The sequence below is a fragment of the Aythya fuligula genome, chromosome 10, assembly GCF_009819795.1.
Source record: "Aythya fuligula isolate bAytFul2 chromosome 10, bAytFul2.pri, whole genome shotgun sequence".
NCBI classification, from domain to species: Eukaryota; Metazoa; Chordata; class Aves; order Anseriformes; family Anatidae; genus Aythya; species Aythya fuligula.
In genome coordinates, this window is record NC_045568.1 from 9,756,357 (window position 1) to 9,783,806 (window position 27,450).

A 27,450-nucleotide genomic window follows, 5' to 3' on the forward strand; every position below is an offset into this window, starting at 1 on the left:
CAGATGTTTTTGTTATGGTATTCTGGTATTCTTGGTATTCTGCTTCATCTTACACAGGATTGCTGTGAAATCTCATTTAGTATAGTCTATATTAGCTATTATGTTTTATAATGAATAGGAGCTATCATGGTCTTTCCCATGCTATATTTTCTTTCCAAAGTGCAGAACTGGGTTGTTCATAGATTCCTTAGCTCATCTAATGAGCTAAATGTCTTGTTGGAGCCTGTTTAGAAGAGGAAAAAAAAAAAAAAAGCATGTTTCTTCTTTACTATATGGCAACTAGCAGCAAAGTTTCTAGATTGTAGCTGTGTATGAATTGTGCCTATATCTCTGTATATGAAAGGTCTGAAAGACATCAAGCATCATGGATAGTTGTCATGAAAGCCCCTCCTGAGCAGTTTTTATGCTATATCAGATTACAGCATGACTCACTCATATTCTCGGTGTCATCTTCTGTAATGGATTGAGAGAACAAAAATAAATACAAGAAACCTATGAAGGTTACTTAGCCTCAGTTATCTTCCCCGTGCTTTCCACTGTCCTTGCTTGCCCTTTGCCTCAGAAAAAGTAACATACTACTGTAAGTGCGTAATTCTAACCCTCTACAGTATTTGATATTAGGGTTTCGAGTGATCTAAAGAACTTTGTTCTTTTCTCAGAGCATTTCTTCATTAATTAGGTAATTGCTTTTTCTCTTCGAAAATCAGTGAAATACATGTGAGCTTTGATTTGTATACTTTAAAAGGCAAAACAAAAACACTGGGCAAATTATACGTTTTGCTTTTATTAGTCAGGGTTTTAACTATGATTTTGTTCTTCTTCCTTTCATACTTTCCTTTCCTCTGTACTGTATTTTTTGTAAGTATTTGCACAGGATTCTATTTGCATGCATATTTATGAAAAAATAATTGTGCTCAGAGAAGGGAAGTTAAGTAATGAAACAGTTTTGAATAGGAATAATTTATAAGGTTTGCTTCATGCAGTTGTGAAATTCTGAATAACCCAGCACTTATGTGACTGCTGCACATTTGCAGTTTGCAGCCACTCATGAGCGCTAAAGGTCTTCTTACAATTCAGTATGTTAGGTGCAGCTATTGCTTTTGATCTAAAATTCATCTTGAGCCTTGCAAAACACTTTTTGCGAAGAAGTAATTTTTAATCTACAAGTTGAGAGAATGGAGTAGAAATTAGACTCTGTGCCTCAAGTATTTATAGACATCACAGGTTAACTTTAGCTGCTGAACAGGCAAACATTTACAGTGTAGTATTGCGAATCTGGCTTGTCACAGAAGCTTTTTTGCTTTCCCTCTTGTGTCCTCCTTCTGTAATACTTGTTTTGTTTACAATAAATTTGGATCTAAATCTTGATTTTACATTTCAGGAGAGTTCCTTTAATGTCCCCCACATAACAACCCTGTCTAAGAAAGCTTTGTCAAACCCGTTTTCTTGTTTCTTAACTCTCTGTAATACGCAACCCCTCATATGTGCATTTGTTAAGATTAATATGTTTTTAATTGCATTAGTTTTCTTTAGTTCTATTAAACATCAGCAGGTTGAGAACAGGAGGGTTTTGTTTAGATTTTCTGTAAATGAAGTTTATAAAAATTGTAAAAATAACGTATGTTTTCCAGCTCAATTGCGGAGGTTACAAGAAGATATTGAGAATCTTCGTGAGGAAAAGGAGAGTGAAGTTTCAAGCACTCGAAATGAGCTAGTCAGTGCTCAGAATGAAATTCTGTCCCTTCAACAAGTAGCCAAAAAGGCAGCATCAGAACGAGATACTGATATTTCTACTCTTCAAGAAGAGCTGCAAACTGTGCGAGCAGAACTTGAGCGGTGGCGGAAAGATGCCTCAGATTATGAAAAAGAAATTGTCAATCTACAAGCCAGTTTTCAGCTCAGGTGTCAGCAGTGTGAGGAGCAACACAAGGAAGAAGCTACACGTTTGAAAGGTATTTGTTTAATACAGTGCCACGAACCACCACAAACAGCATCCTTTTCAGTCTGATGAATGTCAATAAATCAAACTTTCCTCCCTTCCTCTATCCCTCCTTCCCATCATGCATGCACACTCATTTACTATATCTTTATTTATAGAAGTGTATCAAGGCTTATAGTGTTATAAAACCCTTTCATGTATTTCATTAAATAGAAACTTCCAATTATGCTTAAATTAGCTTAGGTACCCTTTTGATACCAAAAGTAGGCCAAGTGCAATGCCATTTGGAAAACCTGTGTTGTTAGAGGGATTGATACTGCTACAGGTTTTCAAAAGGACTTGCATAAAATCCGTATAGTTAAATCTGTATAACTAAAGCCTGTAAAGGGGTAGCTTCTGAACTTTTAATTTTTATAGCAAAGGTTCACTTGAGAAACCTGCATTTACTATGGGTTAATAAAACAGATGATATTGTGTTCATTTATGTTAAAATACATATAGTTTTATTAAATGTAGTTTTATTTTGGAAGCATGATGTTCAGAGATGCACAAATACTTGGTGCTGAGCCAGATCTGCTAGGCTCATTCATTTGCTCTTCACTTTAGCTGCAATACATGCAGGTAAATACACTGGAGCCACTGCTCCAGTTCTATAGCTTCAGGTCTTGGAGAATCTGCTAACAGAGGTTAAAAGCTCTTGCTAAAATATTCTACATGCCACAGCGAAGCTGGCATCTGTAAAATATGCTTTGAATTCTGAATTAGTTAATCGTAGAAGTCATCAGAAAAGCCTTTTTCCAGCTGAGGCTCCAGTCTCCATCATTTTATTATGAAGACAAGTAATACTTGATAAAAAACAATTTTACCATAGACTGATTTATTTCAAAGGTCTTACTTTAACCATTTAGTTATTTCTTTAAACACTGTTACTTTTAGCCGAGGCATGGTTATCTAGGGATTTTAGTTGTTTGTTACTTTCAATTTGTTTCTGATTTTCTGCCGAGAAGTGAAATCAAATATGATTCAAATATGCAGTGCGAGCAGACATATAAGCAAGACAATTTACTACTGCTTTGTGCCTTAAAGAAGCTCACATTAAGAAAAAACACTAGCTTGTGTATGGCTCACAAGCTCTTCCTAACAGTAAAGATACTGTGACATGTTTTATAAATGATTGCAATAGAAATCATATAACATGATTATAATAATTTGACCTTTACAGCTAATACCAGCTTTTCCACCATTTATTAGCTGGTGCTGCTTGAAGCATTCGTGAAATTATTGTACTTAAAATTTAATTTTATTAATTGCAGGTGAACTTGAAAAGTTGAAGGCAGAATGGAATGCTCTGGAAGCTGAATGTGTTACACTAAGAAAGGAAAATACTTCGCTTACATCTGAACTTCAGCGACAAGAGAAGGAGCTTTCTAGGTAAGGGCATGGTGTATTTGTCTGGGAAGATAACAAAGAAACTTTGGAGGTTGGTTATTCTTATTTCTTCCCTAAACTGGTACTAAATGTCTGATGGTGTTTGTGATTAAATGAACTGAAATTTTGTTTCTATCTTAGTTTTTGGCAGAAAACAATTTTGCCATTTATTTCTCCCCAAACGCTTCTGTATTACTTCTCAGATATGTTACATGGTATCCTGATATATTTTGCTATTAGCTTATACCACTGGAATATGCAAAAGAAGCATGTGTACAAATAAATGAAAAGCTTCTAACAACCTTGGACAGACTTCTTCAAATTACAAGTTTGTTTCACAATGCTTTCATGTATATAATATATAATTAGTGACCAATAAAAAAAAGTAAAATAAGAAACTAAAAAAAATAATAATCTAAGTTATAGTATAGATTATAATTACATTAAACACGATAATGTGTACACATGCATTTAAAAGCAGGTCTGTGGGCAATCTTATATCAGTACTTTGCATTAGGGAGTCAATGTTGATCTGCTCTTCTATGATTGTCTCTAGCTGATTTTTCTGTATTAAATAGAGATGTGAAGCTTTTGAAAGTGAAAACTGCTTTAAAAATCTTTTGTTTAAATTTAAAGTATGTAAAGAAACAATTGTATTTTATTTTTCAGTTCTCAGAAGCAGAGTTTAGCGCTAACCAGCAATATAAGTGTTCTTGAAATGTCTCGAAAGGAACTTGAAAATCAGATGGGATCTTTGAGAGAAAAACATCAACAGGATGCAGCTAGTCTAAAAAGCCAACTCAGTGAAGCTGAGAGTCAAGCAAAGGATGTTCAGAAAGAGGTAACATGAAACACTTTCTGTTTTGAAGGAATACAATGCCCAGTGACTTTCCTTTTATTTCATTATAAAAGCTTAAATGTCAAAAATTCAGAATTTTTAGTAGCAGAACTTTTATTTCAAGTACGTTTATGTTAGGTAACAATATATACATCAATAGTTAAATCTCAAAGGGAAGATTTCAAATAACATGACTTACGTGTGTTTTGGGAACCTCCTTAAATTTGCTTCCATTCATTACCTTAGTAAGAGCATTAGCTTACTTTATAAGCTGTTAAAGATAGGTGACCCTTACTCAGAAATGTTCCTGATCATCTGGTTAGCCGTTATGAGTCAAAATGTATTCTTCTTACTCAGTATGGTTTAAGCTTTATTTGAGAACAGGACTACACATTCTTTAGAGACGGTTTCCTTTCATCATAATGGATCACTAGGCTTCTAAAGATGATTAGCAAGTGCATAAGGAAAAGCTAGCATTTTAAGCCTAGCTACTAATGATCATGTCTGGAAGAAGGCCATAGTCTCAATCAGTTACTTGCTTTCTTCAATAAAGGAATTTTGAGAGAAGTTTTCCCCTGTCACTGCTATTAGTTTGTGTACTGCAGTGTTTTTCTTTGCTTTGTCATTAGGTCATCCATGTCACATTCCTTTCTGTTTTTCTAATTTGAACAGTCTTACTAATCTGCTTGCAGTCAGATATGTTTGTAAAGTTGCTTACTCTTTTACGTTTGTGGTAAATGCCACAGACAAATTGTGGCACAAACAAATTGAAGGTCATTGATTCTGTCCTCAATAACCACTGTTGTGACGACTGCTGGAAAACTTGTAGAGAAAAACTTCTGTAGAGAAAATTGAATGCAAGTTTGAAAAAGGAGAAACTGTCCATAAGGTAGAAAGATGAGATGCATTGTCCCAGTATTTATACTTAATCCACAGTAAGAATTGTGGCATGTTATTTTTTCTAAATGCCTTTCCTTCTTTTACGATTGATTTTGATGCGTGGGGAAAAAGGTTTTATTTGCTTCATACAAAATGTTGTTTTTTGCACCTATTTGACTGATCAGCATAGTTGTAAGACCACTATTTAAATGTAAAGGACTCCTTATTCCGCTTTATTTTTTGTCTTTTTAGATTTTACAGTTCTGTCCCATATGGTAATGAATAATTGTTTGATATGAGAGATGAGTTAATTTACTTCATATTTCCTTGCTTTGTAAATCATTGCAAGAGTTGATAAGCTGTGTGTTAGCCTTGTGTGCTGAGGTTAGCATGAAGATGTATTAATTGTGAACCGTTCATATTAATTTCTTAATGCACTGTTGTCCATAATTATTATTGATAGATGTCATGTTACTCTATTGTTACTGGTACAGCACATAAATTGATCACTCTGGGATAGACTCAGTACAGTTGAGTATGAGCAAGCTTTCTGGAAAAGGACACAGTACTCAATGCACTGATTTTTTCAGAATATACGTGACAGTCTACTAAAATGTAGTTTACTTCTAGAATGTCCCAGGTAAAAAGAAACACATTGTTTTCTATTCAGTGATTTGCTGTCTGTGAATATATTCCTGAGAAGTTCCAGGTCAGGTAAAATTTGTCTGCAAAAGAATACTCTAAAGTAATATAAAAATGTTATTGATTACTTAATGAGAGATAATGGTGAGCTCATTCTGAACTACTGCACTTGTATGTTCTTAATGGCATACTGCATGGGCAGGTGCTACATTTGTCTGAAGTGGAAAATTTCTGAAGCTCTGGACACTTAAAATGTTTGAAACCTAATATAGAAATGTAGCTAGTTAATCTGTGTTTCTAGACTTAATTTGTTTGTAGAATTCTATCTACTTGTGATTTTTTGTAAGTAATGCGACCTCTAATAATCTTTCTGATTCTGAAGCAAGTTGTAATGTCGTTGCTGCCTGTTTAGTCATTAAGTGAGTTGTGTTTTCTCCTCCAGTAGTAGGGGAGATCATTACATACCTAACATGAAATTTATTATACTTCTTCGTATCATTCTAGACACGATCACAGAATTTACGCTTAATTATCCTGAAAAAGCATACAAGGAATCCTAGTTTTTCCAAGTCAGAAACAAAATCTTAATTTAACAAAAAGAAAATCTAAACCAATATTTTTGCCTTGCTTTTATTAAGAGAGAATGTTCTGATCCATGGCAAGTTATGCTGGGCAGAAAAGAAAGCTGGGTGCTAAGCAATTGTAAGCAAGCTTTGAGCGGCCAAAAATCTGCAGCCTTTTCTTTCTTTTTGCATTTAGTATGAAAGAACACAGACAGCGCTCTCAGAACTGAAGGCGAAGTATGAGATGGCTGAGCAAGAAAAACAGTCAATCACAGAAGAGCTTAAACAGTGTAAAGAAAACCTGAAGCTGCTACAAGAAAAAGGAAACAACGTAAGTCTGTCCAAAATATTTGGGGAAGTCTGGTTATGACACCAATGACAATTCTGTTGATTGCGAGAACACCCAAGTGCTGAATAGAAAAAGGCTGGCCTTCACAAAAGGTCCATGTACCAAATCATATGCAAAACTCCATTCTGGTACTACCTGTGCAAATTTGCAGGTCATTTGCAGGTCAACTGGTACAATTTGCATGCAAGTTAAATTTACAGCTCCATGACAGTTTTAAGTATGGCCTTAGATATCTGCTGTATTGAAATAATCCATCTTAACTAATCGCAAATGAGATCTAGGCAAAACTTTCTAATTTCAGAGACTGATACGTAAGCTGAGAAACCTCGGTCCAAAAGAGTTAAGCAACCTTCTTCAAGATGCTTTTATTTTATTTATTAGTGAATATTACAACATATGTTCCCTCCTCACTCTTGCTTATGCTTCTTAACAGTGGTTATCCCTGGTCAGCTCATGCTTTATACATGTAATTGAACCATCCTTTCTATTCACTAATGGAAATCTTTTCTGCTACAATTAATTTGAGAGGTTCTATCAGTAGAATTAAGTTTACAGCTAGGGACATCTTTTTCTTATAGTGAGGCACCTGAGATCCTCCAAATGTTAACTGTGGTAGGTGTGTCAGAGGGTAATTATAGCCTTTTTAGATACCTTACTGCTCTGAGATGACCAGTTTGTCTTCCTGTACTGCTGCCACGATCTGTGGTGGGTCAACAACTCCTGTAGTGGTCAGTACAAAATAAAAAGTTTACAGGTATTACCACCTAAAATCAGCTGTGTGCTACATGCCCAGTTGATATGAATACTCTTACTGTAGCCCACTTACTGAAAGTAAACCTCTGCCATAGTTAAACAAAGATGTAAAGAACTCAAAGCTGTTCTCACGTTATCATGACTGTGACGCTAATATCCTCTTGGAACCTGCTTCCTTTTTAGAATTCTTCTGCAATGCCAAAACAATGTTGAGTTACTGAAATAGACAGATGTGCAGAAATAAACAAACCAAAACATTCTAACAGAAGAGACCATAACAAAATAATTGTGAATGTGAGACTTCCTGTTCTGTTAAAAAACTAATCTCAGCCCTAAGGTGATTAGTGAAAAAGGGGGGTAGTTGAAAGAATTAAAATACTGTGAGGGGAATTGGAGTACCAGATGAAAGCTTGTGAGGTAAGGGATTTATTTTTTTTAGGAAGAATTTGAGGTGTGTGTTTAAATGAAATAGGAACCAGACCAGTTGCCAAAATCTGTTTCCAGAGGAGCTACAAGAGTTGAAGCCCAGAGGTCAGGGTATGAAGAGCATCCAACCATATAAGGACTCGCAGGACAAGCTTGCTTATCCAAGTGAGCATTACTCACAATCAGCAATGTAAAATATGTCTATCTTGTGGATTATTTGAAGCATCATGGATACTGGGCTGAGCTCCAAACTCTAATTTTTCAAGTACTCTTGTCCCCTTTTTGCTGGAAACATTATCCATTACTTCATCCTTTAGGGCAGTGTCCCGCAGAAAGTGACTTCCCAGTGTGGGATTTGTTCCTTTTTGCAGCCCATCTATATCTGAGTTTTTGTATATCTTCATATTCTAATAGAGGATGCATGTTGTTGATGAAGCACCTAGTGAAGTGCTCTTCAGCAATAAGGAGAATTTTTAAGGTATTTTAAGTTCATGAGGGGGAAAATTTAATCATTTGGAGGCAACCTCATTTAATGTGGTGGATATTTATCATCTGTTTCTCTGGTCAGGATGCCCCAGACTTAAATGTGTGTAGCTTATAAATAAACAAATCTATAAGATTGTCTGGTGAACTAATAAATGTTAGAAAAGAGAAGGCTTCTCTATTCCATTTAGAATATCATTTAAATACCAAGTTTTTATCCTTTCCCTTTAGGAAGGATGAAGTTTTTTACTAAAAAAAAAAAAAAAAAAAAAAAAAGCTTTGTGTTCTGAACCGCTTAGCAGTGTGGTATACTACTTGTGCTTGCATGTTTGTAGTCACTGATTAAGTCACTGATTATTTCCTGATGCGCTTCATACGATGGATTTATTTATGTGAATGGTTTGAGAACATTAGCTGCTCTGGTTGACTTAAACTTCTGGCGCTTTTTTGAACACTGCTGTGATTATTTCTACCAATGTGCTTTCTGTGGGAAGATGGCACTGTGATTTGTGGCACCAATGACAAAAAAAAAATAATACTGCATGGAAATTACTTTAAGAGTTGCACATGATTTGTGAGATTCTATTCTTCAATCACAATGTTTTAGAAGACTTCAAACTTGAATTGATCATGTATTTATTTGGCTGAACAAAATCAGGGTGGCTTCAGCACAAAAAAGTTAAGAAAATACAAAGCATGGTTTGAACTTAACCTTTGTGTGTCTGTGTGTGTGCACAAATATATAGGCTAAGATGCAGAGAAAGCAGATGTCTTCCAAGGACAGCTGAAAAAGAAATTAGGTCCATTTTTGCTTCTAGTTTATCATTTTAAGAATAGAGGCTGTATATCCAACATGTGAAGTAGTTTACAGTTAACTGAAAATAATTGAGAAAATATGCAGAATCTAATAAAACCATGAGCTAAATGAACCCTGAAGTCTTGCTAGCTGGTAGTTTGGCCCAGCTGCATCATTGGATCAATTTTTAGAATTGCATTTGCTCACAAGGCTGATGCCCTGCCAGAGATGCTGATCTTTGTGGTGTCTCTAACAGAAATATACTTCCCTGGTTCATAGTACCTTGGTGCTGAATGTTATAACCTTACAAAAATGTCTGAACTACTGGGTTTGCCTGTGGACATAGTTGTAACTAATTCATCAACAAGATTGTTTTTCCTGGAGGCTGGTGATGGAAAATGAGAAAGGTGGAATGAAGAAGCAGCTGAAAAATTTAATATCTGGTATGAGTCTTTCTCCCTTAAGAAATCCGGTTTGGATTTCCTATCACACAGAAAAGAAAAACAAAAAGCAAAACAAAAAATAGAATTAAGATACAGGCAAATTCCAAGTTGAGATGAAGTTTCTTAGAACATTTTCTGCCTCCTTCCCTTTATTTTTAAACATTCCCATTCATTTGAGTAGAATGGTGTACTAACTTTGTATACCAGATTAGATAATGCTGTATTGTGTTAGATGTCTTTAATACATTTCATTTAAAACAAAGCTCACTGACTTATTTTCCCCTCTCTAAATCATCTTTTCCTGATTGATTTATAGCACAAAGTGATTTTTAATATCCCTTCCCTTCTTTAGCCTTCCATATTACAACCCGTCCCAGCCGTATTCATCGGCCTAATCCTGGCTTTCCTGTATTGGTGTTACGGCCCATTGTGGTAGCGAAAGGTACAAGCACTACTGTTCAGTCGATGTATGTTTGTCCCTCTCACCTGTATGTGCCATTTCTGTATAAAATAGTGCATGGTGAAATGCTCACAGGTATGCCTTTACCTGAAGCAAACCCTTCATTTAATATTGCCATTCTGTCGATACTGATGAGCTGAGCGATCAACTAATCACTTAACATCTGTCTGATTTCTTTAATTCTAACAATGACTTCCATTCTAACTGGTTCTGAATGTGCCTCTTCTAACTTGGTCTCAGTTTGTCTTTAGCAAATGGGCTACCTTTTGCACAATGCTGTGATGCTAGGGCCTGGAAGAAAGCTTAATTGCTTAATTAACTGTGAAAAAATGAAGAGTTTGCCTCTAAATAATAATAAAAATCAACAAGCTTCAGTTCTTATTTACGGACTAAGAAATTCCTCTCTGGCTGTAAACCCTTATTTTTCTCACTATGGCTGTGAAGAAGATGGGATAAAACCAAGATGCGAAATAGGTGGTTGGTTTGTATTCTGACCTCTCAGCTTGCATTTCCTCTAACGTCTCCCAGTGTGTCCTTCTCTTATTGTCGTCATAAAATGTCGTGACAGTCCGTTGGAAATGATTTTGTTAGGATCTGTTATGAACTAACTTCAGAGATCCGGGTTTGAACCTTCAAAAGCCAAGTTAAAGATGTCAGTACTACGTACACCTGGCTAGCGATGGCTTCGCACAAGTGATGTTTTAAACATCTTAAGCCCTCATGTGTTTAATAGCAGATTTCTTTGAGGTGTGTACAGTAACGAAGCTGAAAATACAGAACTGGTTCTCCTGGCGACCTTCAGTCATGAAGAGCTGTGGAACTCCCTTGGCCAGAGCAACGTGGGTCACTGTGCCCCTCCAAGTCAGGACTAGCCTGCAGTAGGGCTCGTGGGTAACATTTTAGAGATGCCTATCAACAGGTACTCAGGACTTTCAGGAACCATGGGGTAAACTGATTAGTGTGAATTAGAACAAATATGATATTGATTTTTTTTTTCTTTCCACACAGAGACAATGGCCTTGGATGCCTGTGATGGCAGCTTTGGTTGCTGTAACAGCCGTGGTGCTGTACCCAGGCCTAACCAGAGCTTCTCCATGAGAACTGTTGTTGAATCCATACACCGTCCTCCCTTTAGAAGCTGGCAACATTCATATACTGAGGGAAAACAGATTAATTCTCTTCCTTTTTACCTCTTAATACAGCACAGCTCCGCGTGAGAACAGCAGTAGGGTCATTTGCTTTAAACTGTATAAAATGTATCTGTCTATAAAGAGGGAATAAAATTGTGATTCATCATACTGTGAGCAATATTTTTGCTTACAATTTCATGCAAGTTTTAAATTAGTATGTTGGGATTCTGAATACTATAATGGTGGCCTAAAGTAGGCTTCTTGGTACCAAATTATTTATAATAGCTAGGTTTGCAGACACGTGCTTTAGAATCTGATTGCCAGATTTAAAAGGAAAACAACATTTCTGATTTGGACACCCAAGCCAAGTAACCTTGCAGATACTTGGAAAACGGATGCAGTGTGCTCAGTGCCTTTCAGTATGATTTTTTTTTTTTAAAACTAGTATATCATTTTACTTGCTGTTAGTCACTGAGCTGTTGGGAACAAGACTTACGAAAACTTCTCTTATCACGCCTTTTGAAGGAAACATATTTTTCTTTGATAAGGATTGCTTTATTAATGACTTTTGGGGAATAAACACAATTCATGTCCAGCCTTAAAGAGAGAGAGATACTGATGGTGGAGACCAGCCTAGAGTATTTAGTGTGCGCGTGTGCGAGTATAAGCATGTGTGTGTTCTTGAGTGAGCTAAGGTATTTCTGGGAGCAAACACTTGGTCATTTGATGGACATAGTGCAGTGGTTCAACTCACGTTAACTTTAGTTTGAATGTAATTTATTAAATTTCATATATTTAAAGAGGTGCGTTCTTTAAAAGTATGAATACTTTCTCACATATCACATTGTATCGATTTATTTTTTCAGTCATTTGATACTTTCTTACGAGCTGGATAAACTCTTTAATTAAGCTTTTATTGACATAACTTCATTAAGAGAACTGCAACAGTGTGATTAGCTGAAAAAAAATCTAAGATACATAAAATACTACAAAATTGGAATCATATTCCTGGTAATGTATTGTCAGGTGAATATGATTTTAATTTGGTAGTAGAATTTTGTGCATCCTCATCCCATGGCTGTAAGTACGATGCAGTGGTCCCCATTACAAAGTTTATTTTCCTTATCCAAGTACTATGCCTATTGCTTTTTGCTGACTTTTGGTGGGAATCACTGTAGTTAGTGCTGAATTAAATGTAGACTCTAGTTGTCTTGTTCAGCTCAACAGTTCTGTCAAAAAAGTTTATTAAAGACTTAAATAATATGCTAAAGAATGGTAAAGTAAAATGGCTCTGCTAAAGAAAGCTTCAACATAGGGAGATAATCTCAACATTTGAATTGGCTTTAAACAATTCTATGGCAATCAACAGGTAGTTTAAATATTTAAATAGAAATTTAGTATATAATTTACCTTGTAAAGTTTTGAGGGTCATTGTCCTTTAATCAAAGGGTCTATCTTAAGTTACATGGGATTTGCTCTTGGGAGGATTATTAGTTATGGAAATAAGTCCGCAAGTGACTTGTAGAAAATATTGTCATTTAGTTCATTCATTTCATCATTTTCAGTTGCAGGAGGCCACCCAACCACAGAACACTCGTATGCCAGTGGTACTCAGTACCTCTTGTATATAGGTTATTGCAAATATTGTTCTGAAATGCTTAACTTCAGAATTACATTTTTTAAAGTAAATAATTGTTTTAAATCTATTTTGTAAAGATATAAAAATACAATAGAATTTCTGGAGTACAGATTAAACTATTTGCACTAACACACGTGATGTGCATGATTTAATAAAATAACTTTACTCTCCCTATGCATGTTTGAGTTGAATCTCATTTGAAAACAATACTCATGCTAAGTTTCTTTTGTGCTAGATGTTGCCACGATTACTAGGCACAATGTCTGCAGCATGTTCAGTAATATCAAAAGACTTTTTTTTTACGTTGTATTTCACATTTGCACTGGTTTTTGTCTAGCTGATCTCTCTCCTGTCTGTGGCTTTCAGAAAGAAAGGGGGGAGGAGAGGGCCATGAAGAACTTGGGAACGTTCTTGCCGGGGAGAAAATAATAAAGTTTTTACAGCTGAAAGCTGCTGGATTGTGCCTGTGGCAGAGGTCATGAGATCGCAGGAGCAGTGGCTGTGGATATGGAAAGCCCTTCTGGGGGAAGGGAGCCTGATGCTGCCTCTGTTCCTTAGCATCCTGCACTCCCCGGTTGTCCCTTTCAGCCACTTTTCCAACTGATCCTCTTCCCTCCTCCCTGCGGGTAGCATGTAGACATGGTGTGAGGAGGTGGAGCAGAGGCCAGGAGCAGGGGTCCCTCGTGGCTCGCAGCGGGGAAGGGGCTGAGTTCCTTTGGACCCACATCGGTTGGGGGCCCCCACTGCCAACGGGTGCCCCATACTGAGCAGTGCTGCCTGTGACGTAGGCCTGGTTTTGTATTAAAGACAAATGTTGTGTTTTCAGAAATCTTTAGTGCATCAGAGAGCTGAAATTTGAGACCCAACATGGCTGTATTAAAGGAGAAAGATTAATTACGTGCATGTGTGCATATTTACATTGCATACACAGATGCATAGTACACATTGCATGGGTGCTCATGCTTACAATTATACCTGTGTTTCCCTAATACCAGGCCTTTCCCAGGAGTTCTTGACATTTGCATGTTCAAAATGATCAGGAATCAGCACAGTTCACTCCCTGAGAATCCCTGGAGAAGGGCTGGGGAATGGGAAGTTACTGTTCTCCAGCGCGTTGACACTAAAGCAGCAAGTGAAGTTTTGTAAGCAGCCTGTCCACAAACCTCTCTTTTCAGCTGGTTTTCATTGTGTTTGTTTATGGTAAATATCTGTGCTCTTTTACATTCAGATTTTTTTTTTCTTTTTAGTTTTGAGGCTTGATTAGCTAAGCCTTGGAATTCCTGCAACAAGAACAGCTTTTCACAAGCATTTAAGATGCTCTGAGTCTACTTGTAAAATGAGTGCTCTGAGCTTGAACCAAACTCTGAGGTTTTAAAAAGGTTTCTCATACTAGGAAAATACATCTGAGAGTTATTTTATTGGTTACTAGTTCAATTTGGAAAGTTTATCATAATAAAATGTCCGAATACTTCTTCAGTTTTTCTCTGGTGTCTTGATGAGGCACTTTTTTTTATTATTACTATTATTTTTAAGTTCTAATAGCAATTGCGCCTTCCTGGGGACTACTACAGCAACAGGCCTTTGGTGTACAACATAAAAAATGTACTGTAACTTTGCTGTTCCTTACAGCTGAACTAAAGGTGTTCTTCCAGAGTCTTCCTGACCCTTCTTCCAGACTCTCTGGATGTTTTGGTGCTAAATAGAGAGTTGTGAGCCTGCACAATATACTGCAGTTTTCTCATAAAACAGTCTTAGGGAGATTTAGTGTCAAATGACTGATAGCTGAGGCAAAGGTATATTTTGAGGGTATATTCTTAAATTTTTTAAATTAAGTTTTCTGAAGTATATCATCTGTTCAAATTTTCAGCGTGCTTTACATTTTGAATGTCTCCTGCCTTAATCTGTGTGGCTCTGTCGTTTGCAAGAGTCATTTCTTCAGCTTCAGTCTTCTCTGTGGTAAATGCCCTGCCGATTCATTCCACCAGCAGCACCCGAGTGCTTTAAAACACCGGGTCACCCCAACCCCAGGGGCTTTCGGGAAGCTGCTGTAGCTCACACTAGCTCTGCAACGAGTTGGCTGGTTTCCTCCTGGGGCCTTTTATCCCCTCTGGTTTTTCATCTGCCCTTAGCAACTTGTCTCAAGAGTTTTCTTTAAAATATCAGTAGGTCAAAGGAAAGAATTAGAAGCCATATTCCCTCTCCCCTTCTGTCTTCCAAGCACATACCTCTGAATCTGTTCTAAGGGTGATTTGTTTCTAGCAAACAACTGCTCTGAATTCCTCAGATCCAGGTGCCTTGATGTTCCCAGTCCCTCTGTGCACTTCTGGACGCACAATCCCTTCCTTCCTTTCTTCTGTCCCTCTGTCCATCTTCCTCTGGCAGGAATCAGGCTGCAGTATGTGTCTCCCAGTCCTTCCTGCTTCCTTAGGTTTTTATTTTGTGCCAGCTAGTTCAAATTAGTAAGTATTCAAATTAGTAAAAGGTTTGCCCATAGAGCCAGGTTCTTCTGCTTGGAGAGGATTTGCACCCATTACTGCTTTAAGAACTGCTACCATATTATCGGATTTGGCTTGGCAAATTAGAAGTAGAAGGCAAATTAGCAGTTGAAACAAAAGTTTCAGTGGTAATGGCCATTAGAGACTCAAATTTCCATTCATTCAAAGGTGGAGGGAATTCACATCTGATTACTGCTCTGGGTATCGCAGTCACAAAACTTCACTGATTTTAATATCAGAAATATAATGTCAATATGTGCTGCATTACAGCACATATTTTAGAAAGAAATATTGATTTAAGAACTTCAGGGAAAGAGTTGGTCACTTCTCTAGGTAAGTTATTTGAGCAATTACTGTACTCTTGTTATTAAAAAAAAAAAAAAAAAAAAATGCTTGAATTCATCTGGTTTGGGCTCCCAGCTGTTAGATTTCAGTGCATCTCTTTTAGAGGATGTTTTGCTACTGCAAGTGTTGTCCTGATCCAGACATTTGACACACCATGATCAAAATTCCATTTAAATAAATACCTAATTTTCTAAAATACCTTCTAATATTATTTTATGTGAATGGATTGAGTTTCTTATTTTTTTTTCTTCATTCCTCTAATTTTTGTTGTCAGCTTCTAAAATTATTTCTAATTGTGTGAGCGTTATTTTTTTGGAGGGGATGCCAGAACAGAACATGCTCTTACAGTGACAACCTTGCTAACACGGGATAAATAATACGTTTTGTATCCCACTCTGATAATCCTGTTTGGCTGCCTACCAGATCCCTAGGACCTTTCTGGTATTCACTGGCTTCTCTAACATTTGGATTTTAATCTTGCGAATCAAATCCGTGCATTCCTCACATCGCTCCAGCCGCGTGGTATCTGACTGCAGGATTGTTCAGCAGTAACTGCTGTAAGTGGGCAGCGCAAGACAGAAAGCTGTTCCCATTACTGTTCACCATCGTCAGTGTTCTTTTGTTTTTGCTATTTTTTGTTTGGTTTGTCTTTTTTTTTTTTTCTTTCAGGTTTTAACAGCAATGACTGTTAAAGCTTTTCTACATTATTGATCAAAAAGTGTTGAATGGTAGTGAGCCAAATCCCAGATCTCTGCAGGACAGTAGAGAAAACACACAATGATTACTTCACTTTGTTTTTGCAATGTCAGCTGTTTCTTAATCTGGATTATTAGTAGCAGTGCTAGTAGTGTAGCAATCATTTATATTGGGCTGTCAAATGACTTACAGAATTCTTGGTATAGTAACACCAATAAATTCACTTTAAGAAAAAAAAAAAAGAATTTTATTTAAAAAAAATGCTTTGATAGTTATAAATTACTCTGTTCTGGCATTCTGTACGGATTGCTTCCCATAGATTACTAGGTGATTCGATTAGAGCTGAAGCAGTTTTCCCAAGTTTTCAGTTTTCCCAAGACCATACATCTTTTCCTTTTCTCCTAGCTATATTGCTGCCTCTTACTGCCACTTGCCTCTCAAAGGCATTTCTAATTCCAAATTATTCATGTGACTAAATTTTTCAACCTACAGAGACTGTCTGAGCATTATTTCCAGTGCTGGCAATGTAACACTTCTAATGCACCAAGGATATGTGTGCATGTGTATAACTGCTCTTTGAGATTGCGCTTGCGTGTGGTAAAATAGATCACAATTGCTTGCGTTTAGCAACCATGCAAAGGAAGGTTAGTATGGAGATGTAATTATTTCATTATATGTAATTATTTCATTATGTCAGGAGATATATTGAAAATGCAGGTGTGCCTCTAAGCATGTTCTCTATTTGCCATATCTGATGAAGGTAAACCAAAGCTTACGTAATTTTCTCAGACCTGATGAGTAACAAGAGAAAAGTGATTGTTCTGTTCCATTGGAATAAAGTTCATCCAAAATCTAGCTTGTATTTGTTTCAGTACCCTCTGATAGAAATCCCTTAGAATCACCACACACACACACTACGAGTGTTCATGTAAGGGCTTCAGTATGGAATGGAGTTATTTTAATCTTTTCATGCCAAACCATTATGTCAATATTATATTTATATTTCTTGTTAGGAGTTCTTACTCTGGAAAATACTTTATTGGATGTGTCATCAGTCTGATGCAGCAACAATACTTGTCTTGAAGAATATAGTAACTCGTATTTAAAATGTTCCGAATATACAATGTGTCTTTTGGGATGAATAAACAGTAAAATTTACAAGAATAAATCTACAACACAACAGAAAGTTGATTTGTATTGTACATGGTCTTTCATTCAGCCTAACTCCAAATTTCAGCACTCTACATTTTCCCAGTAACATGCAGCACTGCTTTATTGCAACAGATGACAACTCGTTAATGAAACCAGTTAAAACGTACTTTTAAAATAAATTTGGATTTATTTAACTGTTTATTTGGTACAACTGGGGTTTGTTTCTTCACAATGTTTCTTCCCCTGCTCCAAGGTAAAGCAGGGCTCCAAGCAGTGCTTGTTTTTGTTCACAAAACCAGGGCAAGATGGGCTGGCAGTATTTGGTGCACGGTGTGAGTGCGGCCCTGGTTTGTTCAGTGCCATCTTTCACAGATTTGGGGACGTCGTTCGCAGATCATCCTATAAGAAAACCGAAAAGCCTACAGCTGCTAACCTGTGCTGTAAATCCCGTGTACTTGTGGAGCTCTGATCAGTGCTGGCTCGTCAGAAGGGCAGTCACCGAGGGCAGGCAGGTGGCTCTCAGCAAGCTGTGGCCGTGCGAGGGGGAAAGTTTCCTCTGTGTTTGCTGTGTGCTTTGGATCCAGCCCAGGCTGGGGTTTGAGTTAGCATGGTTGCACGCCAGGCCCTGACAAGTCCTGGTGTAAAAGCCTAGCTAGCTTCTCTCTTTTCTGTTTCTCTTTCTAAAAAGTTAAACTTTGAGTTGACATTAAAACATTCTACCAGGTGTATTAGATGTTGGCTTTTAAAGAAAAAAGCCTATAGTGTTAAACATATCTAACTGCTTTTTGTGGATGTTGTTGGTACCAGATATTACTCTGTCTGCCAGTGACTTTGTCTTGGGTGCCTGTCTCCCAGATGCCAGTGCAAAGTACTCATCCTTAGACCAAGGCGACAAACACTGAATTAGTGTTTGTTTTTTTTTCTGAGTAATGCTGTGGGTGGAAAATGGTGATAATTTTTTTTTTGTTCCTGAGAATTCACTATCAGTATTACAGGCTGCTTAGGTTTGATATCAAAGTGGTTCTTTTCAATTGTATATAGCAGTCAAGCTCATTGGCAGTTTCTGTGTAGCAGAATGTAATTGATCTGACTGTGTCTGGGCATTGTAATAGAAATGTATTGCTCAGGGTTTTTTTTCCCCATTTCATACTTACTGCAATGGCACGCAAGTGAACACATAGCCTGCAGCATCTTCATGGTCATTTTCATTGCACTTGCTGATTTTGGTTGACCAGGTGTCAGCATCTCTGCTGTCCTGGCCCTACGTGTTGCAACAGTAGTACGTCCGTACGTCCTTCCTCTGAGATTTCTCTGAGTTATAAGTCCTTCTTAGTTTCCAAAACATTCAGATGTAAAGGGCTCTCATCAGTCTGTTTAAACAGTAAATTTCATGTTGCTGCCATCACGCACCTGCTGCATAGTATCATGTTTATATGTTCTCAATTATGTCCTAGCCAATAACAGCTGATTAACAATCTCCATTATTATTACTTTACGCTGTGTATGCAGTGAGCGAGGGTGTTCCCAAGTACATCCATACCTCTGTTCAGGAGAATATTTTTAATAGCAAAGCAACAAAAATCTTGATTTAAATGGTGCTTCTCATTTCAAAACTAGAGAGAGTGGTAAAAATATATATTTGTCCCAAGCTGATGCTTTCCTGAGTAATTAAGAAACAAATACTGGAATAATTGCATCAGAAAGAGTGCTTTGGGGATATTTCTTTGGTGGGACTGAATTGCTTTATCAGATGTATTGGATCCAGCATCTGCTCAGGAAGTGGGTCTGGGCCTGCTGGGAGTCCTTGCTACTGAACGCCCCTAGGTGTGCAAGGAAATTCATCGATGAAGCATTGATGAAATGTGTATCAGGATGGAAGATGCAGCTGTTGAACTGGCAGAGGTCTTTTTCAAAAGCATCTCAACTCTACTCATATACACACAGACTCATATAACAGTGGTGTTAATTTGGTTCATTTAATGTAAATGTTTTCCAGTTCCCATGAAAACCATTTCACTGAAGAATATTAAAGCATGGTAAGTTTGAAAACCTAATAAATAAATAAATAAATAAATAAATGGGTAATGAGTTATATTCTGCAATTATACAGGTCAACTTTTTTTTATTTCATGTACTATAAGTGGGATTCAGGTTTAGCTAGATCCTGATGGCTTGGACGTTTCATTGGGAAGCTGCTGTGCTATTTTTTTTAGATTTTGAGCACGTATTGGAGGTCTTCAGTCCTTTTTGGTGTGAATATACTGTGAAAATACCAAGTTATAACTGTTTAAGGGGAAGGTTGCTACCTGTGAGACAAGCATGCAAAGATGTTTGTCTTGATGAGGATTACCGTAGGTAATAGTAATATATGTGCAAGCAGCCGTCTCCAATTGAGGATGAAGAGGCTGATGAGTCATGGTGGAGTCACATCCTGTTAATGCTGGTTACGGACACCACTGCTTCACCCTTCCATGTTCTGACTAATCAAGCTGAGAAAAAAAAAAAAAAAGTGAAAAGAGGTCTCTTGGAACATGAAAAATTGAAAGATAATCCTTCTGAGGTCTGTTGCTATCCAAATCTTGTATGCAGGTAGCTCACCTGTTCAAAAGCAGCTCAAGCCAAGCGCAGCATTTAGAGAGGCCTTAGCATCCAGTCAACCACGCTTCCTTGGTGGTGGCTGTTTCTGCCCCTGCTTTGTATCGGGGTTGTCTACAGACACGGGCAGGTATAACGGCCTTGCTTGCATCTGGCTGTTCCGGCTGTGCCTTTCTGTGCAGTCATGCAGGTTAAGATGATTCAGTGAGCAAATGTGGGTTCTGGTGGGTTTGGAGAAGTGAGATCTAAGGTTGATTCAGTAAATGTGATTACATCTGTGCCAGCATGTCCAAGTGCCCAGGGTGGGAGAACTGGACCTAAGCCGTGCCCGTGTGATTGCGCTCTGAACGTTTACACTCTGGTGGAAACCACGGTCTTTTGTATCTCAATATCCTGTAGTCTGCCTTCTGGCTCCCAGCTGGAGTCCAAGTTGTGTGTTAAGTGTACATATGCAAATTTGATTTTACAACTACACATTCTAACAGCCATCCAAGCTGTGCGTTTACCTGTATTTTTGAATCAAGTGAACAGTAGAGCAGAAACAGCTTGGTGTAGCAGGGCACTGTATAAAACTCACCTGTGCAGTCTGTCTTAGCATAATGAAGCCTTGTGCTTCTCAGTTCTGTTTTAATGGGATGGATTCAGTCAAAACTGAAAGCATTTCAGGCTTTTAAAATCCACTGTGTTGAAAGGGTGCAGTTAGAGTCGATATTAATGGTAATTGCTGTGTCTGCAGATCTCTGCTGAGGCACCTCTTTGTTTGCAATGGGCAGTGTAAAAAGCATCCCCAAATATATTGGCTGCCTCTCAATAACTCTTACACTGGCATTGAAACTGGAGAGGAATTTTCTTTCGGTGCTGCGCTGCTTATTGCATGCAGAACTGCCTCTCTTCAACAAGGAGCTTCCCGTAACAGCTTGAGATGTCAAAACAGAAATTTCGAATACATTTTATCCCACATTTCATGATGGAAAACGCTTCCCCTACAGCTTTCTTTAGAGAGTCCTTGCCAGTAGTTCCTGCTTCTGTTTTTCCTCGAGGATGTCAGACTATTTGTGCTGAAATAAGCTACCTGTCATCTTCAGCATGTAAAAGCCCTCACATCTTTAGCCGTGCTGTCTCTGAGTTCACCGCCCCAGCAGCCCCGTGCTGTTGGTGTGGCTGTTCCCAGGTCACAGCCAGCCGAGGGCCTGGGAAGCGAGGCTTGGACGGTGTCACTGCAGGGGGGCAGCAGGGTTTGCTGCAGGAGGAAGCTCCAGGTGTCTTGAGAGGAAGGAAATGGGGGAGAAATTGTGTGTTTGGGGAAAGTTCTCACAGCACGCAGCAGAGAGGCACGGGGGGCATCAGGAAGGGAAGGGTGAGGCGAGCAGGCCTGGGAAGGAGAGGGGGGTTCCTGGGTTTTGCATCAGAGGAGGGAAGCCCTCTCACGGCCTTGGAGGAGCACCCCCGTGTCCTCAGTCCCTGCCTGCTGGGTTGCTGCTGCCTGGTGGATGTCCTGCAGCTACCAGCAGCCTGCATGGCGGGGAGCTGGCCTGCCTCGCGCGGGAGGCACGGCTTCGGAGGCAGCAAGGCAATGGTGCTGCTTAGAGCACTGCCTGAGAGAGGGGCCCTGGAGACAGCGTCTGCCTTCCTGCTCCGTGCCTGCTGAACCTTTTGGGAAGCCTGCTCCATTCTTGTCCCCTTCCTGGCATTCAGCTGGGGCCCGGGTTTCCTACTGCCCTTGCGAGGTCACCACCACTCAGCGCCGCCTGAGCGGCCGAGGCTGGGCCCGCATGCAGGCTCCTTCTGCTTTACGTGGAGCTTTGCTCACAGCATCCAGCAGGTGAACAACAAAGAAGGTAGCGATCCCTTCCAGGGTGTTTAGTTAGAGATCGCCTTCTAGTCACTGTGGTCTCCAGGGAGCAAAGGCTTTTGCCTTGGCCATCACTGCTGCAGGAAGCATAGGGTGAGGCGTAGCGGCGGTCACCTCACACAGTGAGTGTGCCCTGTGCCCCTGGTATGGGGCCATCATGGGGACAGGCGTAGCCAGGCTTTGTTGTGGGGCACAATGAAGGGTGACTGCGTCAGGAGAAGGTAAGACCTGTCGACCTCTTCTGCTGTAGGAAATAGGATGTTGGTGTCAGCACGTCCTCTGCGAGGTCTGGGTATTGTGTTGGCTAAATCCTGTGCTCTGAGTGAGACGCGCTCGATGCATTTGTTGCTTCATCCGTTGCTTCATCCGTGGAGCTTTGCTTTGGCCATCCCTATGGTTATGGCAAAGATTCTTTGGAAACTTCAAAGAATCTTTGTTCTAATTTTGTTTTGTCTTGTTCTCTCTTGTATATAATAAGGTACAGAATATATATGGAAAAAATTATCTTCACTTAAATGTTTTCTTCTCTATACACATGCAAATGGAAAATGCCTTATAGAGACTTCCTACAGTCCCACAGATTCAGACAATGCAGTTTACAGTACTGTTTTAATGTAAATTTGATGTTAAGTAAAATGAGATGGTTTGTTATTTTTACCAGAATCAGATGTCAAGTATAACAGTCTTAAAGCAAAACAAATCCAACAAACAAACCACTCCAAACCAGAAGACCTTTGGACAGCCCTCAGTGTGTGGCCTGAACACAGCAGTGTTATCGACCACGCAGCCCCCAGCTGTGCTGCTAATTGGGCCCCACTCTTCACCCTTGTTAGCCTCTAGGGCTGGGTACACTACCTGTGAGAAACCCCCCTGTTACGTGGCACTATAACACTTAGCTGTTAGATGCATCCCTGTGGGAAGACATATTCAATTCACACCCTCTTAGTCCAAACGATAAGGTAAAAATAATCCCTTTTTATTCTCTCCTAAACAGAACTGCTCCTGGAAAGCAGAAACAAACCCTAGTAATTGCTCTATGTCCCTGGAGTCCTTAACAGAGCATCTGCAGACATGACAGGACCAAGACCTGCTTCGGGATCACTGCAGTGTTCAGCAATGGCAGAGATCAGTTCATGCATTACTCTTTAAGTGCTGTGTGTATGCTCAGTGCGGTGGCATTGCAAAGAAGATGACTTTATTTTCCTGCTGCAAGGAGGTTGAAATCTTAACATCCTGACCGTGTGGAAGGAGAGTTTTCTCTGACTGTTCAAACTCTCGTAAAATGTAAGCTGGGGGGAGAGGGGAGGCCACATGCATGCTCGGTATTAGAGAAAAAGCTATTTGTGCTTAGAATAATGGCAATACTTTTCAGTTACAGCTCTCCTGTGTGGAAGTTTAATCTCCCTAACATGGACAGAGGGGGAGCAATGAGAACTGTATCACTTTTGACTTAGCCAGTTTTCTAGGAACAAAAGAAGTACGTGTCAAGTATGTGTTTTCAGTTACTTTTGCACATTTTTCTCTTTATCTATGTTTCTATTTATACCATGGCCAGTTTTTACACTCTCCTACCTGATAAGAAAGTTAACGTGGTTTCTAAACTCTTAGAGCAAAGAGACTGGTTTCCTAGGTTTGGTCTGAGCACCATTACATTTATTAAGAATGACATCATCTTTTATTATAGAACAGGAACCTTAAATAGTTCTGGAAGAGCAAATGTTAAGAATGATGTTCTTATGAGCTACATCTGATTCATCTTCACGTTGCATGTTGAAGAGATGCCGTGTCCTGAGCCAGATCAGCTTTGTGAATCAAACTGTAATTTATTAGCAAAAACTATTTATTTATTTTTTTTTAAACTGTGTGAAAATTAGTGCTTGCAGCCTGCTGGGAAATGCTAGGCAAACACAGGCAGCTCTTTTGTCCTCTTCAGGCTTCCTCCAGAAATCTGTTTTTGTACTCCTCCAGAGGCCTTTTGTAAATGATGCCTGAACCATAAAGTAACGGGAACCGCTGCCTTGCTGCTGTGATTCAGTGTGTTAGTCATTTGGAGAGGTGCTGGTGCTCAGGGCACTGATGAACTGTCGGGGAAGCGCTTGGTTTCCTACCAGAGAAAAATTTGGTGGTGAAGTTTGCTGGTGTCTGTCAGAAAATATCACCACGTTCAGGTTCAACCTCCTTCATATAACACAGCCTGTAGGAAACGCGCATCCTTTCTGGCCGTGGCTTAAAAAGCAAGATGATGCACCACGGCACGGCTGTAGTTGCTGCCAGGGGTGAACATCTGCTCTACAGCTTGTCATTCAGCTTTTGAAGTTGTCCTGTCAGCAGCCAAGAGCGCTGTCCGGGCTGGGTTCACGCATCGGTTTTGTGCCTGAGTGGGAGAAAATTTGCTGTGATGGGGAGAGCCACAGCCTGGTGGGCTCCACCTCGGTGCAGGCTGGCCCTTGGCTGCAGTGCACTGATACCTCTGCTTGCTGGAAAGAGAAAGCCCCGCTTTCTCCTCATCTCGATTTTCTATGCCACATTTACCAAAAAGAACAGATTTCTGTTGAATTGTCATGAGAAAAGCAGGTATATGCTGCCCGTTTCCTAGCACTCTGTGTGTGGACATGGGCTCATGTGTCAGCAAGCAACTTCATGGGTACTGTTTGTGGAAGGACACAAGACTCTGGTGGCTGTTGCCACTTCTCTCTGGCCTTAAGCCAGGTCTGTCTCATGAGCTTTTGGGTCAGATTCCTGATTTCTCTCATCTGGTTGTTGCCTTTTTTCCTTGTTGCTGCTTGCAGCGCTGCCAAGCTGTCAGCCAGAGTGGGGGAAATGCTTACAGACCGACCCATCAGCCCAGCACCTGGCCCTGCAAAGGGCTCCAGTGCTGCTGAGATGGTTTGGAAGGGGCCACACACTTGCTTTTTATGCTATCTGCTGTGTTTTGCTTACTCTAATACCCAAGCTCAGGCTAAAATCTGAGGGAAACTATATGTTAGAAGATTTTGACCGCTTTTGAGAGCCTGCCCTCATTTGGATATTTTGGGTGCCACCTTCACGTGAAGGTTCTCAGGAATACCTTGAGATACCCTTTACCCAGAAGATTTGCTGTGCCTGGTGACTTTAGGGACACGTGCCTCTTCTCTGGTCTTCCTAAGATCCTGGTTAGCCATCTGGAAATCTCATCCTGTGATTCCTCCAGAATCTGGAAGACCTTTTGTAACTACTAATCCCAGAAACAGATTTTCCCTTCATCCTGTCTGTCAACACAGCCTTTAACTTATTTTTATGGGCTTCAGCACATGTTTGATGCATCACTGCCTTAGGATATGGTCTATGTTTTCCGGATTCTTTCAGTGGTCATTATATCTACATATAGCACTTTCTAGAGAAGGGCTAACTTAGTGGGTATTTAATAGCATCTTCTCTGCATCCTTTAAAAATCAGCACATCTTTTTGCACATCTGGAGCAGGAATCAGTGTAATTTAGAGTATCATGTGTGAAATCCTAGGAAATTATACTTTACACCGCAGTTCATTATGCTTCAACAGAATTGAGTAATCTTTTAAGATGATGCGATAAAGATCGCATTAAAAAGTACTGATCCTATTGAAGCAAGGAGGGTGAAGCAAAAAGGATATTCTCAGCTAACTGGTGCCATACTAGACTCAATATTATATATTTTGCCTTTTTTTTTTTTTTTTTGTCTTGGCCATGAATTGTTGTTTACACATCAAAATAACATCATTGTGAACTTTGTTTGCATGTCTTAATGTCTTTGTGGAGGCAGATAGGATACGGCGGATAGGGATTGACCCTGTGTGCAGTGAAAGCTGTCTGACAGAGTGCCACCCACACTGGGGGAGGCCAGCGGGGTCTCTGCTGCAGTCTTGCCTTCAGCTGTGGCCCCGTGTTCCTGCAAGAACCTAAGGCCCAGCAGAGGTTCGGAAGAAGTCACCAGACGAGGTCTGCAGGACGTCTTCCCTGTGGCTTCAGCAGGCCTGTGTGGTGGAGAAGGCAGCAAGATGTCTTTGCATGTGCACAGACCACAGAGATGGGCTCACCTGAAGTTCACAGCCTTTCTGGGCTTGTTTCCTTATGCCTCTGCGCAGGAGCAGACCTTGGAATACAAGATCCTTCAGCCCATCCTTGTGTATCTGCAGAGCATCACGTAAAGCCACTTTGCTGGCCAGGAGCAAAACAGGGAGAGCTGCTGTCTCCTTTTCTCTGTTCTTAAGGAAAAGTTCAGATGTAGAAATGTTTCTTGAAAGCAGTAAAAAAGCTTGACCTAATCACTGCTCTCTATATATATGCTTATGGCCCCTGAAAGGCCCAGCAGGATACAAAGCCACCAGTTCCAGTTCTCATTTTTGCCAGAACTTCAAAGCGTTTCCTTTCATGCAGTAATCTTAAAACTAGTCCAAGAAAACACTCGTATGATTACTTAGATATTCCAGCTATGCCACCAATATGGAAACTTGAATGATGATATTTTCCACAGGCAAAGCTTCCCTCGTTAGTTTAATGCAACAGTCTTCCGCCTGCTTGTAGGGAAGGTGCAACCTCCTTTCCACGGTCTGAGAAATGGTTGCTGCTGGTAAGGTGGCGAGCCAGGAGTAATAACTGTGATGCACTGACAAACGGGGCCAAGACACAGTCACTGAAGTCCTATTCTATTTAGGATTTGAATGTTGTTTGTTTTTTTTTAATTGTAGTCATAACCTTCTCTGGAAGAGAAGCTTCATAATGACTACCCAATATTTATTTAATAAACACTTTGCTCTTTTAATATTTGAGACTGTGGTTATCAGTTTTCAGCTAGCCAAACTTTAAATAAAGGTAAAAGCTCACGTAACTATTGATTAAAAGCAAAATGAGTCTGGGTGGGACCCATTTCTATCCCCGAGTCTTAATCTGTTCTTGAAAACGTTGGAAGCTGCCGTTCACCCGGCTCCACCTGTGTGGCCAGATGTCATCCGGTAGTGCATTTATTTTGTTTGCAAGGCCATTGCACGGGCTTATTTTGTGCTTACTCACCGGGCCGTGGCTGCTCTGCTCCAGAGATTGTACCTATATTATGATATAAATGCATAATAAAATGAAAGAGATGTGTTATTAGATTTTTTTTTTTTAATATTTTAATTTTTGGTGAGTGCAGCTGTGCAGGCAGGGTCTGAGATCTTTTTCTGCTGGAATGACCTCACGGTAGCGCTTGACCTGGCAGCCAAGCTGAGGTGGGTTTGTCCCAGGGCTGCTGGGCCCAGGAGATGCTGCAGCAGATGCTCCGGGTCCTGGTCAGGAGGAATTCCTGGAACGCTGAACGGCAGCCGCAAGGGTCAGCAGAGACCCATCATACTTGAAGTGGTTTCAAGGACTACAGGAAGTATGGTCAGAAATGAAGAGATCATTCAAGGATCGTTTAGACGTAGAGAATTCCTCCTGGTTAAGCAAATATCATGCTGAGTTTCTCCTGGAAAGGAATTCCATGTGCGAGTTTGTATCTTTTCCAGATTATTTGGGTTGGGATAGAAGAGAAACTTCTATTCCTACCAATTTAG

General features: G+C 39.6%; 1 protein-coding gene across 20 annotated transcripts in view; it reads left to right on the forward strand.

The window, feature by feature from the left end:
* Positions 1–25,574, forward strand: part of SLMAP (sarcolemma associated protein) — a 96,750-nt gene extending 71,176 nt beyond the window's left edge. For 8 of the 20 annotated variants that reach the window (XM_032194210.1, XM_032194194.1, XM_032194207.1 and 5 more), the window contains 6 exons: positions 1,632–1,952; positions 3,253–3,370; positions 4,037–4,208; positions 6,486–6,620; positions 9,892–9,981; positions 11,008–11,070. In XM_032194210.1, coding sequence (XP_032050101.1) covers positions 1,632–1,952; positions 3,253–3,370; positions 4,037–4,208; positions 6,486–6,620; positions 9,892–9,975 — 830 coding nt within the window. In that variant the 3' untranslated portion in view covers positions 9,976–9,981; positions 11,008–11,070. Of the gene's footprint in view, positions 1–1,631; positions 1,953–3,252; positions 3,371–4,036; positions 4,209–6,485; positions 6,621–9,891; positions 9,982–11,007; positions 13,270–22,897 lie in introns of those variants that run through there. The other 12 variants (XM_032194206.1, XM_032194200.1, XM_032194198.1 and 9 more) reach the window with 4 other exon arrangements.
* Positions 25,575–27,450: the final 1,876 nt, after the last annotated feature.